This window comes from Poeciliopsis prolifica, unplaced genomic scaffold (genome assembly GCF_027474105.1).
Source record: "Poeciliopsis prolifica strain line A6 unplaced genomic scaffold, Auburn_PproV2 SCAFFOLD003, whole genome shotgun sequence".
Classification (NCBI taxonomy): Eukaryota; Metazoa; Chordata; class Actinopteri; order Cyprinodontiformes; family Poeciliidae; genus Poeciliopsis; species Poeciliopsis prolifica.
In genome coordinates, this window is record NW_026562378.1 from 16,009,009 (window position 1) to 16,027,237 (window position 18,229).

Here is an 18,229-nt window from a genome sequence, read left to right on the forward strand (position 1 = left end):
AGTCCTACATCATCTGTTTCTTTTTTGTGCATCTGATTTCCACTCATACTGAGCCCGGTTCTGCTGCAGATTTCTTCTTGTTAAAGGGGCGTTTTTCCTCTCCACTGTCGCCACATGCATGCTGAGCATGACGGATTGCTGACACAACACAGGCGATTGTCTACCAGGAAAGAATGCTGGTAATCAATGAGTTTTATTTTATTTTTTTACAATAGCATAATTTTTTTTACTTGAATAATTAAAGAAACTTTCATTTCCTCAAATAGCTAAAAATGAATTTTTTTTGTTTTTTCCACACAATTGGGTTTTAAAATGTTGGCTTTTACATCAGTTGACTGTCAGAGCTCAGTATTTGTTTGTCATTTAGAGTGACTAATTCTCTCAGTGTTGAGCTGGTGCCCCCCCCTTCCTCCAGTAGAGCCCAATCATAATTAACCAAGGCAGTGCCTAATTAGAAGCTGAATAAATCCACACAGGAAAGACTGATTGGTTCATTTTCTTCAACCATCTACCACCTGTTTTGCTCGATCCATTACCCAATTTGTTAATTTTATCTCCCCGTTCTCGAGGTTTAATTAAAGGCTGAAGAGGCCAGAGATGACATTTCAAAGCTTCTTCCAGTCCCGCCCTACGCCGACCACGGCTAACCAGAAGCATCACTCATGGACCTGGGTGTGCGTCAGATCAAAGCGACATCACACACACGCCTTCTGCCGGGGTAAAACAAACATTCATCACCCCACAGACGGGAGTATTGTTACGTGACGGTCCCAGTCACGCTGCAACAGCCTAAAAGCAGAAAAAGTTTGATTGACCAACATCATAATAAAAGTTGTAGCAATTTATTTTATGTGTTGGAAAGTCCTGCTGCAAGCAACTTACAAACTACAGTCATGATTGGCAGTAATTCTCTACCAGGCAGATTAAAGTGCTGCAAATTAAGCAGACCAAAGAATATTTTTATATTTTAATTGCTCTTTGCTGTAGAATAAGTTGTAGCCGTTTCTTTCTAAACATACAGCTCTGGAAAAAATTAAGAGACCACTTAAAATGATCAGCTTCTCTGATTTTATTTTCTATAGATATATGTTTGAGTTAAATGAACATCGTTCTTTTATTCTATGAACTACTGTCAACATGTCTCTGAAACTACAATCAGAAATGTTCTATTTATTTGCAGAAAATGAGAAATGGTCAGGCCTGAAATAACACAAAGAAAACAAGTTTATGTTCATTTAGAAACAACAATATTAATGTTTTAACTCAGGAACAGTTTAGAAATCAAGATTTGGTGTAAAAACCAGGAGGTTTTCAATGACCTCTTAATTATTTCCAGAGCTGTGAAATTATTACCACCATGGTAAAGACTACTGGTGCGACTCACTCCCACACAATAAATTTAATCAAATCTGATTTCTAATTAAATACATCTATTTAGGAATAAAATCTTACATAAATAAATTATTGTAGAGTCTACATGGGTTTTAAGGATCAGGAGAAAGTTCAGGAATAGATCGTCTTTAAGGTCGGCATGGTCTTCTTCAATACAGGTAAGAACAGTATCCATATCTTCTGCACAGTCAAACTCTAGTGCAGTTTAGACTCCACCAGTCTGACCTTTTTAGACAGAATATGATCTAAACATATCAACAAAATCTGTTCTGTTGGTATGTTTTAGGTCAGTGGGCCAGAGTTGGTCTTTGAGTGCTGCTGTCTTGCATGTTGTGATCGTTCTCTTGTTTATCACAATGGAAAGATCAAAACCGTCATTCGTTACAAGGCTTTTGTAAAACCCCATGACATGCTGTGAAGGTAATTAGGCTGTCTGAATCAGCTCTTTTAGAGCAGCGACACATCTAAAACATGCCATGACCTTCAGCAAGCACAGAAGTACTTTGCAGTCGAGTGTTGAGAGAACAACCCAAAAAGGTTAAGTGCTTTCCTTAAAATTAAGAAATGTTGGTGTCTTGTTCATAAGTAAAGGACGGATGCAGCAGGAGAGATGGGAAGACAGCTTGGGAATCTGATAGCATCGAGCCTGCTGTAGTTTGTTACTGTAAACATGGAGCTATGCAAAGAGAAAAAGCCTTTTAATTTACCATGTTTAGACTCTGCTTGTGGTGATATGATATGGATCTTTTCTGAAACAATTGCCAATAAAACACCTGATATGAGTTTGCTGTGTTGAGCAGCCGCACCCAGGTTTCAGGATGGAGTGAGGTGCTAGCTCATCCATGAAGATATAAGGGTGCATTCACACCTACCCTCTTTAGTCCACTTTAATAAAACACTGGCTTATTTGCCTAGAAAGTCCAGTTCATTTGGGGAAAAAAACAAAAAATCTAGGACTTTGGTGTGGTTTGAATGCCTATGTGAACGCCAAGTGAACTGGAGACCGCACCAAAAACAGGAAGTGAACTGTAGGACAGGGCAGGGCATTCTGGGTAAATAAAACCTAAACAAACAAGCAAATGCCTGAACTAGACATGACCTTTTACTGAAATAAAAGAAACATCTTGCAATTGCTAAAATTTGATGCTACTCCATTTTTCAAAGAAGGATGTTAAGCTCATGTCTTCTCCAGGGCTTTTTGTGTCAGTAGTTTGGCATACAGCGCCCCCACAGGTGAGGAGGTGAACAAGTTTTTCAAAAAGCTCAGATTGCTTCATACAGTGCAGATTGAAATTTAACCACATGAAAATGTGACAAATGTTGCAATTTTGATTCCTAAATGAATAGAGTCTACTGGACTGTCAGGTGTGAAAAAATCCTGAGCACTTCTGCTGCTCATCAGCATAGAAAGGAATCGGTTGTGGTTCCAGCATCTCTTTGGAGGTTTGTTTAAGAACATCGCACTAAAACAGTGGAGGTGTCTGTCTATTCTGGACTGGGCTGCTCGACAGACGGATGTCTGGGTGTTTCTCCTTGACCTGCTTCCCCAAAGAGCCAATCCACAGCAAAAGACACTTAAGGATGGATCGATTTATTGTAAGGCTTCATACAAACATGAAAACATTAAAGTGTCAATAAAATAGTTTTTAAAAATGAATATCGGACATGCTCGGGTACATTACACTTCACTTCTGTAATAAGGGTGAAGCGACAGGAGGAAAAATTAACGAGGTGAGGTGCACAGGAGGGGAAAAGAGCCTGACAACGACTTACCTTTTGCTTGAAACCAATTTCATGTGACATCCTCTTTATAGTTCAGGATTATATTCAAGCATCAGAGCTTAACCGAAGAAATTCACCAAGTGAGACCGACTGGGAGGGTTAGTGGTGGGGACTCAGAGAGGAACGACCTCTGCCTGACTCCCGCCATCGGTTCTGGGAGGTCGTAAAGTTGTAGACGAGCGGGTCAGAGGTGCGTCACAGACTCGGCCTCAGTGTGCCATGTTAATGATGACCGATGTTCTCCAATTAGATGTGCTGACAGGCCCTAAAGCGCTGTGTCATTAATCACGACACTGTCGTGCACAAAGAGAAAATCACACCATGATTTATTGCTCCTCTGCTTCTCTTTTCTCACTCTCTGCTCCATCTTCTCCCTGCTCTGGTGATCTAAAAGGGATTCTTCCCCGCCTCCTTGAAACTTAATCAATCAGTCGGTGTGATTTCAAAACGTACTCTGTAGGAATTCCAGGAAAAATCTATTTGTTTAGCATTTGAAAGTTTTCTTTCAATGGGATGACGGACATAAATAAGACAAAAGCCAAGCTGCTGTTGGACGTCGTTGCACGATTTGTGTTTGAAGGACGGCAATGGTTCAAGTTGACCTAACAACAGGCTCATCCATCGGACAAAAGAAACTCTGGAGATAAGGTCTGGGGAGGACGTCAGAATTCACAGACTCATGCATGTCGACCTGGCCGTGCTCACCATACAGTACTGCCAACTCACTGATGCACACAGACAGCGCAGGATCCTACGACCCGAGAAGGAAGGGCATCAACACCGAGAAGGCCAGGGGAAGGGGCAGGAAGGGCTAGCAGGAAGGGGTGAAGGGAACAGGAAGTGGATTGAGTGGGATTTTGTGTCTGGAGGGGTCAAGGCAGGCAGATGGTGCGAGGAAACGAGGGGAGGGGTTGGGGAGAAGTCCATACTGTACTCACATAATCTGAATCCGCTTTCGAATCGTAGTATGAAATGGCATTCTCCTGTGCAGAAAAGAAAAGTAAGAAGAAAAGATGGTGAGAGAAGATATAGCTGTGCCTATATCAGTCCCGACCTGTGGTGGTGAGCAGGAGAGAGAGAAAGTCATGGTTATATTCAATCACACCGTTCAGCATGAGAATATAATCAGCATCACAGAACACAGAGGAGTAGTGTGATGTAAAATGATAGTCATGACGAGGCAAGATGTACGAAACTTGTGTTCGGCACAAGTTTGAATCTCATAGTGTGAAGTCAGATGGTCTGAGATGAAGACAGAAAAAGGACTTAGCAGTTCAGAACTGCATTTTTCTCAAATATTATTTTTTCTGTGTTTCTACAAACATCTCCATCCAGATTTTGGAAATCAGAAGGTGGTATAACCTTTGAGAAAGTCAAATGTTACTCAAAATCATGTTTGAAACAGTTGAATACTGTTTTGTAGAATCTTTTAGCGGTCAGTAAAAATTTTCTCTAACCAGTCATAAGGAGGTCGCTTCTGCTGTGGGTGTGGAGAAAACAGTCAGCTATGATTTTATGCTTTCAAGCTTTCTTTTCCATTAACATAACTACATTATAAAAAAAGGCTTCGTTAAATCTTCACTTTCGAAAATTTGTTTTTCTTGCCTCCAAATTAGTTTGCATGTAAATGAAAGGATCAAACAGAGAAAAAAAGACTTCTTTGAAAAGCATCAGTGTTGATGTGGACAGGGCCTTTTCCTCTACTTTTTCTCCTCTGTGGGAGTTTTATCACCCTCTGCTGTTAGTGTGGAGTTGTGGTAAACAGCTCCCAAGCAGAGAGCAGAAATATACATAAAAATAAATTAATAAGAGTGAAAATTTATACCACTCCATTTAATTGTTTTGTTCCACTTAACCACTTGAGTTTGTAGCTGCCAGATTCAGATTTTTAAACCAAAGCTTTCAGACTTCATCCACCCTCGTTTTCAGCAGACTGGCCACCCAGTCGTCCTCGTTTCCCTCTCAGCTGGAGTCCTTATCGGCTCCCAGGTAGGCGGGAGGGTTTGGCAGGGTTTGGAGAGAAAACATCCACCGTGTGGTCCGCCTCATTGGGATGAGTAGAGACTAGCTGAGGATGCGTTCTCAGGCAATGCTGTGACTGGCGGAGCTGCGGTCGTAGTCTGGTGAGGGAGGCCGGCTGACAGAGAAATGTGGTTCAATGTTTTATACGTTTTCTATTTATTTCGATCTAAGCATTAACGCGAAGACAGGGATGATCACTTTCTTTGCTTTCTCACACATGCATCCCCTTCCTTTTAGGTTAAAATTAATTACCTCGGGTTAGCGTTATAATCCTTGACACTTAGTTTAAAATTTCACACTGTAAAAAAGGACACTCATTGGATAGACTGATACATTATCATAATTAGTAAACATGTTTGGTTTTATACGCTGTAGGAGTCAAGTAGTTAAGCCCAGATCAGATTCTGCATTTTGTTTATTATGGAGGAGAAAAACATATCAGCAAATGATACCTATTAAGAAAATAAAATTAACTTTCATTTAGTTAAGAATAATTTAATTTGATATTGTACCGCAAAATATTCTAACAAAATAATTGAAAAACTATCAATACCCTTAAGTTTTTCGCATTTTGTCATACAAGTTCAATCTGCAGTATACAGCTCTGGAAAAAAATGTAGAGACAGCTCTCTAATTTTACTCTTTATAGACATATGCTTGAGTAAAATGAACATTGTTTTTTTATTCTGTGAACTACTGACAACATGTTTAAAATTCCAAACAAAAGCAGAAAATAATGAATTGTCAAAATAAGAAAAAAGATGTAAACGATGTGCTTTCACACCTCAAATAATGCAAAGAAAACAAGTTAATGTTCATTTAGAAACAACAATACTAATGTTTTAACACAGGAAGAGTTCAGAAATCAACATTTGGTGGAAAAACCTGAAGGTTTCCAATGGGCTTCAGTGCAGTGGACTCAAGTTTTTCCAGAGCTGTATATCACTGGGACTTTACATCATAGTAGTAGTGCATACATGTATAGTAAGAGGGAAATGATACATGGTTTGTGAAATTTGACACAAATGAATATATGAAAAGTGAAGAATACATATTTATTTGAGCCCTTCTGCTCCTTTACCTCTGCATAAATTCAATATAAGATGATGGGAAAGAGGTTCAGGAACAACATCTCTAAACATGCAAAAGGAGATGCAATATCCATGCGTTTAAATGACCTAAACCCAATCTAGACATCTAAAATGAGACCAGACTGAGAAATTAGTTTTCACACATATTCTGCGTCCAGTTTGACTGATACAATTATTTGAAAGGGAGAATGAGCAAACATTTTGGTCTGTAAATGTGGAAGTTACTGATGACAAATTTATGCCATCATTTCCAAATTACTTGCAAATTAAGTTAAAAACATGTATCATTTCCCTCCCACTTCATAGTCATGCTTTACTTTATACTGATTAAACACATAAAATCCCAAATAAATATACTGCAATTTGTGGATGTAATCGGAGAAAATGTGGAAAACTTTGAGTCATTAATACTCTTCCAACACACTGCACTACATGGTATAAACTTGTTTCAAAATAACAGACTTGTATTATACTGATAATTAATCAGACTGCAACCATAACTCAGGACAGCAAAATTTAATACACTTCCTGCAATAATTTTTTTTTCTTGGATAATTAATCAAAATACTTTCTCCTTAATTTAGATTGCTGAAATTAACAATATACTGGTTGGCATGAGGGTAGAATATTTTAAATTGAGCATTTCTGCTATTTTTTGTGGTAATCACCAACAATTAACATAAAAACCAATAGTATTTGAAGGCTTAAATGAAACATGACTGCTGTTATTGTCGATGAAAATATGTTTATTTTCAATTTCCTTTTTTAATATTTGTTAAGTGTTTAGTTAAAGAGTCCTTCCCCCTTTTTCTAATTAAAGACCCTCGCACTCAGACATGTAGCACTTAAATTTAAGAGCAAGGGCTGAACTAGGATTCAGACACATCCTAACAATTACAAACATCATATTCAAATAATTACTATTTTACTTATCTAAATTTCTCTACGTTACTCTCAGGATACGCAGTGAAGACGTCACTGCTGAGGTCTAGCACAGGTCAGCCAAGAAAGTACCGTATCAAAAGAGTTGGAAAAGGGAAAAGATGTGATCAAACTGAAACTGACACCAACACAAGGTACCGTTTGTGATCAAGTAGAAACAGGAAGAGAAAGAACCGATTCTGCAGCTCCTTCTTCCTTCCAGCTCTGAAACGGATCAGGAGTGAGGATGGAAGTAAATGAGAAGAGTGGAGGGGTCGGAGCGGATCAGTCAGGGAGCAAACTGGCGAAGTTGGAGGTTAGGTTTGGGTCGGGCTGATATGAAGGGATGGACTGAGGGAAGGGAGATGTATGGTGGTCGAGTGAGTAGAATGAAACAGAAAAAGACTGCCAGGGCTAAAAATAGCTGATGCCTTTGCAGAAAGAGTAGAGGAGAAAAACAGTGAAAGAGAGTGTCTGAAGGCAGGATGGGTCCGAAGCCCAGTCCTGCTCAGACTGGTCTGTCATTTCTAAGGAGTTCACTCTTACATCTGCAGCCTTACATGTCCTAATTCAGGACAACTTCCTGTAGAGAAAAGCCTGGTTCTCCACATCCAGAGCACAACATGAACAAACAGATACGAGACAGAGACAAATGTGGGCAAATTTATATTCTGCTGATTTAAAAAAAGTACAAGTTTCACAATATGTAGTTCTCATGTGATGTCACACGTCCGTGAACGGCCATCTTGGCAGGCGGTTGCTGTGACAACAAGGAACAAGCCACTAGCTTAGAACCAGCTCTTGCCTTGTTCCTAACTTATAAACAATACAATAAGCACATTATAAGTATTGTTCAGTCACAGATATTTATACTAAGATAAATATCAGTGATGTTTACTGTAGTTATTACTGCTGAACTAGCAAAATTAGTTTAGCGAATGTAGCTTTTATGAGCAAGCAAAGACAAACACCTTGCCTACATGTATGTTACTTCCTTTGCGAGTCACCAGAACCTTGTTATCCACATGAAGATCGTAAGTCCTTTACAAAGTTATTTAAACATTGATAGTATCCATCCCTAACTAATTCTGATAAAAGCTACTAGGCTGTCCAAAAAGGCAATGTACGTCAAGACAATATCGGACTGCATAAAGCCATATTTTCATCCAAATATTCCACAACTGCACATAGCAGTTCTTTCCCTAGCAGCCCTGGGTAATTTGTAGTTATTCATGAATGCAATCTGAGCACACATGCACAGACGAGACAGCTCAGTGCTCGTGTTTCCAAAGCCACCATGACCCTGAGTCATGACCAGGGTCAGCGGAGCCATCTGCTGCAGCTGGTCACAGGTCTCTTTGGGTACAGATTTAGGTTAAACACACATCTGATTCCACATAAGCGCAGCAATTATCCTTCACTGATCTATTTACCCTTTATGCACACGAAATGTATGTTGTTTACATGCAAAGAAAATTGCATAAGGTATTGATTTGAATTCTAAATTCATTTGCACACATATAGATTGGACATGGGCTCAGTGTTGATCGTGGGAGAAATTCCCACCGACACAAAGTGCTATCAGTAAATTAAATCTATGACTCAGAGTGAACCAACAAATACAAAAAGGGAGACAAACACTGAGGTCAGGTGATGATCTCCTGCCCCTCCCCTGCATCAATCTCCTCCGCTCATCTTCTACACCCCCTATCCTCTCCTCACTCTTATCTCACTCTGCCTCCTTTCCTCTCATTTTGCTTTATCACTCCTCCTTCTGCTCCTCCTCTTCCTCCTCCTCTCCCTCTCCTTCCTGCCATGTCTTATCTTCATCTCTCTCCTCCCGTCTCCGTTTCTCCAACCAGGCTCCTCGCACCAATTTCAGACTTCGGCAAAAGCAGGAGCGTGTAGGTTAGATGTCTAACGTTGCTATAGAAACCGCCTCTCTGCTCCAGATTACAATGTGACTTTGTCGCTGCTGAAAATGTCTGCTCACTCGAACATCTGAGCAGAAACGTCTCTGCCCGCCTTTCGCTTTGCTTTTCACCCAGTTTCAACATGAGATTGATTTTAAATAACATCAGATGGGAACATAAAATGTCTTTCACCTTAAAGTTGCAGTATGTGACGTTTACAAAAAATATGTTCTTTTTCTTTTTCATTTTTATTAAAACTGTCACCATATTGTAACAGCATGAGACATATATTGTGAAAACATTGATCTCCTTCACCTTCTGAGATACTACTGCTGTCTGAAGAATCACACAAACTCAACCAATCAGAGCCAAGAGGAGGGTCTTAGCGCTATCAATCATCTTCATCTATGCCGCTTAATGTGCTAATTTTGAAAAACAATTTATTGTTACAGAAAACTTTTGCCTTGGGTCATCAGTAACTATGCTGACTAGCATTAGCATTCATAGCAGATTATGTTGTGGTGTTGCAGCTTATCAAAAAGGAAGAGGGAGCATGAGAGTGATTGGCAGCGGTAAGACCGTCCTCCTGACTCTGATTGTTTTTTCTGTCTGAGTGATGAATTTCTGCAGGAAGCACTGGGTGAAGACACAAGTGCTTTATATTTTCACAAATGATCTGTCTGATATAATGTCAGACAATATAATGTCACATAACAATAATTTTAACAAAAATGTGAAACAAAAATTATACATTTTGTAAGGTCACATCCTTTAACACCTAAAACTTCAATATGTGTCATTTATTTTATTAACGGTTTGTTTGAACAGCAACTGAAAAATGGCCGACACACGGCGATGGCTGTCATGTTTACGCCATGAGTGAGTACAGTCGCTAGGCGTAAACCTTTTGAATCTGAACTCCCTCGATGTGCAGGTGGAGACAGGTTGACATTTGAGTGTGTGACAAGCGCTCCATCATGGGCGAGGACAGATTACAGTCATATTCATATCTCCTCTGGACACCTGCTAATGATTTTATAATTACAGAAGACACTCTCTGCCTCCGCTGTGCCCTGGGGTCTCCACACAAGCGTGAAGTAAAAAAGCCAAACACACACAAACGGCACTCCCTCTCCCAGATAACCTAGCAATCATTCCTTCCACCAGTTTCCCTAATGGAAGCTGACATTATATCAAACACAATAAAGGATTTCATTTACTGCTATTCATTAACCCGCACGCATTGGCCCCGAAAGGTAAACACCCCACCTCCACCCAAACACACACATGCACACACACACACACACACAGCCAGTGGGGAAACTCAGCAAGAAAAAACAAGAAAATCTTCATTAATTTGTAAAGTTTTCAGTGTGGATGCATTAAGAACGGCGGTACAGCAGGTAACAGTCCTGTCCAGCTCCTGTGTTTGAATCCTGGCCTTGATTGTTTTTCATGTTCTCCCTCTGAATGTGTGGCTTTTTTCTGAGTAATCTGACTTCATCCTAAAAACATGACAAGGAGGCGAGTTGGTCTCTAAAAATGATCTAAATTGCCCTTACCTATGAGTGTGTGTGCATGCTTGTCTGATATGTTGGTGTGCTATGGGCTCTAATTTGACCTTTTAAGGTCAGACACTGAAAAATGTGACCCTTTTCCAATCAATGAATGCACCATTTTGGAGATTGAAGGAACAACACTCCTTGGAGTGGTTACAGATTATAAAAGACTCATAGTTGGCTGTCAGGATCTATTAGGATCATGAAAATAAAGTCAGAGTAAGAACAGAGATTTAAGAAGAAAGGCATTTTTATTTTCTACCTACCTAGACAAGCAATTGATTGACTGAAGCAAATTGATACAACGAAGCAAAATAAAATAAATGTGCTAACTTAGAGGATAGACCATAAGGTTAAAAACAAAACCATACATGGAGAAACTAAAAGAAATAACTAAAAATAGATTTTAAAATAAATAAATAAAAAGAGTGGCTTCAAGAAAGAGTGATTCTGTTAGCAGATAACTGGAAGGTCAGCTCCATAAACATCTGTCTAAATACTTACCGTATTTTATTTATAATTTCTTACAATAATTGATAATGTGGGATCATCTTAAATCAGTGTGGAAAATTTTGATTACAAATTCTGATCGTTGCATCTCTGCTTCTTTCGCTTCTCTGTCACTTCTCATTACTGCTCCTTTTTAGACCCCTGAGGACCTTACCGCCAATATTAAGTGTTTAAATGTACAAAAAATGAAATTACTCAGTTTAAGCAACATATTAAGCCCACCAGTGTAACCTATACCTCTCAACCAGCATTTCTATTGGTCCCACACCAAACTTACAGCTTACAATTTGCATTATTTTTTACGAGGTAATGACTGATAGCTAATTTCTTCTGGAACATAAGGGCATTGTCACTAAAGGGACAGCTGTCAAAAAAAGAAAAAAGGAAAATCACATGAACACCATCAAAAACTAATTTGCTCAGCTCGTTTTCTTTAGTTCGTGTGGCCGAGAGGTTTTTCCCAGTGTGAAAAGGTGAACTTGTGATTTTTAAATGGCTGTAAATTAATCATAGACATGTGAAAAATGTCAGAGATCTAAAAGCCCTTCAGCTGCTTTGATATTGAATTGGGGAGGTCATCTGTGAATAAGATAGGAAATCTTTTATATTTTCAAGAAACATAAAAAAGTGCAGGTGCTTAATCACAAAACATGCCTTGTTTTCCTGTTTTACTCTAACGGGAAAGAAAAGACACAAGTGCGGTTTAGTCGGTGCCCGAGCTTTAAAAACACCTTTGTACATTTTGTACTTCATTTGTTGATTGCCCCAAAATCAGTCTCCCCAGGAGAAAAGTGACTGGACAACAACAACACATCCTTTGTGAAGGATGCACAACAATTTTGTGCAGGGCTGCTATTGAATTTGAATTTCTTTTGTTTTTCTTGCTCCAGCCTCTTTGTGATGAAATCCATTGTGATCGTCTCCCTTTATATCAAACGTTCAGCCAATCGCTATGCACTGTGTGTATAAAGAAAGAAATTAGATGCAACTCCAAGTGCTAAAGTGTTGCTTCACTTCATTCTTGGGGATTTATGTTTATAAAGATAATGTATCTGTAAATATAGCGGTCCTTAAAGGGCCAGATGTAAAATGCTCTAAAATCAGGATGCACCTGTTGAGTCACCAGACTGAAGTCTGTTTTTCTTCTCTTTTTTCCGGGTTCTTGAATGTGCCTTTGTGAAGTGGCCAATCTGCACCAGCCATAAACACTTCTTCTATGTGAAAGAGAGTGAAGAAGTGTCATTTCCAGATGCCTTCATGTGTTTTTCACAAAGAAATGTGTTATTTATGTTAAAACGATGTTTTACAAAGATTCCCTTATGATGCAGGGCGGGAGATGGAGCACCGCATAAAACGGTCTGGCTAGTAAACAGTGAAAAAACACAAAATACTAACAAGTAATTTTGGTCTAACCTCTACTGCAAATATCTCAGCACACTTGAAATAAGACAAAACTAATTAATAAATAACTTTTCAGCAAGAAAGAGGAGCTTGTTTTAGGTCAATAAATCCTTAATATTCACCAAAAATTACTAGCTCCATTGGAAGATTATTTCTCATATAACAAAACATTTTTTCCCATGTTATAAAAAGTGAAATAATTTACCAATGGAATAAATATTACAGTAATATTGATTCAGGTGAAGCTCATATTTTTTGCTGAAAAATTAGTTTTGTCTTATTTCAACTGTACTGAAATATTACTGAAACTTAAGCCGAACAGATTAAGTTTCTAGTAAGATTTTGTCTTTGCAGTTAAGAAAGGATATTTTAACAAATATTTTTCCATTTGGATTTAACTTGTGTTTTTAAAAGCGCAAAACAAAAGCAAACCAAACCAATATAATTTTTTGTGCCACATAGGTCTAAAAACTAAATGAAATGTGTTTAAATGAAGGAGGGGAGTTACTGTTACACTTTAATTCTCTTATCTCTTCTTATTGCATCTTCTTACACTGAATCCCAATTGGCAATTTTATGCTGGCCTCAAAACTACGTGGCCAAGTTGTTTGAGTCAGAATGCTTCTGAGAAAATGTGCTGTCTCACAAAAATGCCTGCCCATAATGTGAAGTCAATAAATAAAACAACCAGGCGCCTTTCTATAAAATTAAAACTGTTGGCCTGCAGGAGGAGAAAGCCAAAAAGGGAGAGAGCGACTGAGCTTAAGTGAGACGCAGATAAAGGAGCGCATGACAGCGGCCTTGGGCGCGGCTGAATCCCTCTTCTCCTGTTTTCTCCTGTTTTTCATCTCCAGGCTCTTAAGCGATTAGGGAGCTGCGGAGACCATGCCGTCCAAGCATAGCTCCATGCAGATGTTCATTTTTATGCCAATAAACAAACGTGCCCCCAGATTAAAGCTCCAATGCACAGTGCAAATTCAGCAGAGTGAATGGCATTCTCCATGCTTGTGTCATCAGTGTCCTGCCCCCTCTTCAGACGGAGCCTCATGGCCCGTTCCAACTGCACACTCACTTCAATGACTTGCACAGTAATGGGCAAGACGAATATGGGTTGAATAAAGAAATGAAAACAAAATGAAAATAAATGCTCAATTTTAATAAATGTGGCTGAAAATGCTGTAGTTATATGTTGTGCCCCCAATTTCACCCATCAATCTGCAATTTCCAGCCTTTTAACATCTCTTTGTAAACATCCTGCAGGTCTCATTATTTCTTTCCCCTCCTCTTTTCCGTCTCTGCTGTGCTGTCTCTCTCTTCCTGAGCCTGACACTTCCCCTTGGTAAAAGCAGCTAAATCACTCTGTGAATATTCCAATCCCTGAGATAAGAAAAGGAGGCTTTGTCCTGCTGCACTCTGGGTAATGCTGTTCTCCATTGTTGGATGACAGGGCTCCATAGAGAAGCAGGTTTTAATTCTGATAGCATCTCCACCCTGCATGGACACAATGCCAGATAAAACCCCTATCCAACGTGACACACACATGCCAGCATCCCCCAAACAAGCCTCAATCTGTGCAGCACAGGAGAAAGGTGGTGTAGCACCGAAAAGAGGCACACAAGATAAACCGGTCACAGCAAAATGAACGCTATCACATGATCCCAGAGCAAATGCAATTATTGCCCTCGTCTAACATTTTACATCTATAGCCACACTGACGATTTGTGCACAATCTGAACCTCCACATCCAATCCCACCGCAGCCTTTGTGTGACACGGGTGCACCAACGTTTCTGAACAAAAAACGATGCCAAGTTCGACTTTTGCAGATAGGCTGAATGCCGATTTTCATTTCTCTGAGATTTTTTAAGCCACATTGCCTCAGCTAGTCCTGAAAAGTCAACCGCCACCTCCCATCCCCCACCCGCTGACCGAGTGGCCAATCAACAATCAGCGCTGGCCAAAGGAAACCTGTAATTTTCGACCCTGTAATCATTTCTATCAGATGCTTTGCTGTCCTTCACAATGATTTGAAAATTTAAATGACAATGGCCACTTTGCTTTAACATATCTGCAGGCAGCCACCAAGGACAGCAGGAATGCAACACGGCAAGAGTAAAACTCCATCCGCAGCCGAACAAGCATCTGACCACTCAGAAAAGTAAAACACAGCTCCACGGAGACGCTTTTACTCATCTGATCAATCAATCAATCAAATTTTATTTGTATAGCACATTTCAGCAGCGAGGCATTTCAAAGTGCTTTACATCATAACAAACACAAAAACACAAAGTCATGCAACATAGAATAAACAATCAGAACATGACATTAAGTCAAGGTCCATCATTAAATTTAGAATTGATTACTTTTCAAACACAATTCTAAACAGCTGGGTTTTTAGTCAAGATTTAAAGAAGTCAGTGTTTCTGTTCTTTTATAGTTTTCTGGAAGTTTGTTCCAAATTTTTGGTGCATAGATGCTGAAAGCTGCTTCTCCTCTCTTGGTTCTGGTTCTGGGGATGCAGAGCAGACCAGAACCAGAAGACCTGAGAGGTCTGGAAGGTTGATACAACAACAGCAGATCTTTGATGTATTGTGGTGCCAAACCGTTCAGTGATTTATAAACTAACAACAGTATTTTAAAATATATTCTTTGAGCTACAGGGAGCCAGTGGAGGGACTTTAAAACTGGTGTTATGTCTCTATCTTCCTGGTTCTAGTGAGAACGCGAGCAGCAGCATTCTGGATCAACTGCAGCTGTTTGATTGATTTATTGGACAGACCTGTGAAGACACTGTTACAATAATCAATGCGACTAAAGATAAACGCATGAATGAGTTTCTCTAGATCTGGCTGAGACATTAGTCCTCCAATCCTGGAGATGTTCTTCAGGTGATAGAAGGCTGACTTTGTAATCAAGCAAGGTTCAAGTCCGAATCCATTACTACTCCCAGGTTTCGGGCCTGATCGCTAGTTTCTCTAGTTTCTGTGCATTGATCGTTCCTCTTTAGGTCCAAAAGTAATAACTTCAGTTTTGTTTCTGTTAAGCTGGAGAAGGTTTGTCTCATCCACACATTTATCTGTTCTAAACATTTATTCAGTGATTGGACGAGTTCAGAGTCACCTGGTGGCATCGTAATGTAGAGCTGAGTATCATCTGCATAGTTATGGTAGCTAATATTATTTCCTGTTATAACTAGGAAATAGCTAGTGGCAGGATATAAATACTGAATAAGAATTTTACGAGGGCCGTCTCAGTGCTGGGATGAGCACAAAAACCAGACTGGAAAGAGTCAAAGCGGTTGGTTTTTGTTAGGAAACCATTTGACTGTTTACACAAAGTTTTTTCAATAACTTTGCTGATGAATGTCAGGTTGGAGATCAGCCCGTAGTAGTGATTTGTCCAGATTTATCAGTGGTTTGATAACTGCTGTTTTCAAAGCCTGTGGGTAAACACCTGATGTGAGTGATGAGTTTACTATTTGGATCAGATCAGTAGCAATAACAGGCAGGACTTTCTCAAAGAAATGTAAGGGTAGGACATCCAGACAGCAGGAACTTGAGCTTAATTGACTTATAATTTCCTCAAGGGTTTTATAATTAAGTAGTTGGAATTGTATCATTTTTCCTGTATCTGATGTAATATTCTTAAATATCATGTTATGTATTAGCTTTATACAGAAAATATCATTAACAAAAACAAACACACAGCAGTCTGAGTAATTAACCCATATACTTAGTGCAAGGAATTGCAAAAATAAATTAACGTATGGACAATATTCTTATTTAATTAATGGATCTACAGCAGTGAAAACAAATATGTGTCTTGAATTTTGTTCCAGAAACTTAAAAATGTTCCCTCTGTAGCCAAAGTGAAATATTTGTCATATTTGTCAGGCTGTCAGTGGAGGCAGCAGACATTTACAGCCAAGAGCATAAACAGAAACATTATATGATTCAGGTCTCGTTTGTGACCTATGCATCAACTATCGTTCTCCTCTATCTTTTTCTCACCTTTTTTTCTCACTATAAAAAGAACAAAATGGTTTAAAAACTTGCCTCTGGCCAAAAATTATTCAGATAATCCCTAAGTATTGAAATCTGTCTCACATTCTGTAATTCTAACTCAGAATCCAAAACCATTTTTCACCGAAGAAAGTTATCACCAGTCCATATTTCATTTTTTCATGAGACTGCCCCGAATGGACGGCACAAATAGAATCAGGTTTACCCTTTAAAATGACATTTCATGGGTTTTGGCCGTGTGGTGAAATGTGAAAATCAGGGTCTGCAACATGGCTCGCTGGATTCCTCTGACTATCGATTCCCATCTTCTGTGAGGCAGGGGATCGATCGGAGGGATTTAGACATGGGGGCCGCTCTCTAAACATTCCCTCCTGGCAGGTAGGCTGCATCCCCGCTGGCCCGACTCCGCCTGACAGAAAGCTTTACCGCCACACCTGAGCTTTTTTTTTTTTATTTGCACACATTTTCCACCTCAGCTTTTTTCATCAGCTTTTTCCTTATTTTAAAGCAGCGTAGGTTGTGTTCACACTGCAGGATGAAGTGACCCAATTCCCATTTTTTGTCAAATCTAATTTTTTTATTTTATTTTTTTGCAATAATTATGATACGAATTATATGTGTTCTCCAGTATGAACTGCTGATGACCTTAAAGTGTCCTGCATGAGCAGTAGAGGGCGCAATAATACATGAAGAGCGTAATCAGTGTTTTTCCATAAAAAAGAAGAAGTGCTCAGTGTTTACAGAAGTATGCTAACTTCTGAACTTCTTTAACTTGTTTTTATTCCTGCTTGTGCGTATCAAAACGTAGAATAGTGACGTTTGTTGAATATCAGTGACAATAAGGTAGGATGAATGTGATCTGAACATTGGAAGTGTAAAATATTACGCTGAAAAATCAGATTTCACAAAAAGTCAGACTTGGTTACTTCAGGCTGCAGTTTGAATGTCGTCTTAGATTCAACATCTTTCTCAATGTACCTGCAAATTTTGTGGAGAAGAAATATTTGAGACAAAATTGAAACATCAAAGGGAGGGAAAAAGACAGAGAAGCAGCGGCAGGAGGAAAAAGAAACTCAGAAAAAGCAGGAAAAAATTTAAGTAGGCCATTGCAACACTGTCAAGCACCACTTAAACAAATTACAGAAGCTTACAATCAAGATACAGAAATTACAAAACCGTTGGGTCACCACAGCAACCTAAAGTCTAATCAAAGCTATGATCAGTGCAGCAGCTGATGGAATGAGAAGAGGAGGAGATGATGAAGACGAGAGAGAGGCTGCAGTCAAAATGGACCTGTATGCCGCGAATCGGGTTGAGGAAAAATGTCAACTTTGCTGGATATTATAAAACACTCAACTGAGACAATATTCCTGAACATTGCAAAGACAATATAAATCATATTTCACCTTTTTCAGGCAGACAAAGTGCATTGCTGCTTTCTCCTAACCTCAGAAGTCAGAACAATGACATGATTGTGTTAAAGGTTCAAATCAGACAGAAATGTTGAACTTGCTGTGCTCTTTGATCAAGTGTACCATAACAAAAAGAACCCAATAATGATGCTTTAATCAATATTTCTACATTAAAATGGGCATTAAGCAGATGAAATCTGAATTT

At 39.2% G+C, this 18,229-nt stretch overlaps 1 protein-coding gene across 15 annotated transcripts in view; it reads right to left on the minus strand.

Moving 5' to 3' along the window:
* cacna2d2a (calcium channel, voltage-dependent, alpha 2/delta subunit 2a) overlaps positions 1 to 18,229 on the minus strand; it is a 200,897-nt gene that overhangs the window by 69,542 nt on the left and 113,126 nt on the right. For 13 of the 15 annotated variants that reach the window (XM_055027434.1, XM_055027432.1, XM_055027433.1 and 10 more), the window contains one exon: positions 4,113 to 4,157. The exons of the other annotated variants lie outside the window; for them this stretch is intronic. In XM_055027434.1, coding sequence (XP_054883409.1) covers positions 4,113 to 4,157 — 45 coding nt within the window. The remainder of the gene's footprint in view (positions 1 to 4,112; positions 4,158 to 18,229) is intronic. 15 annotated transcript variants of the gene reach the window in all.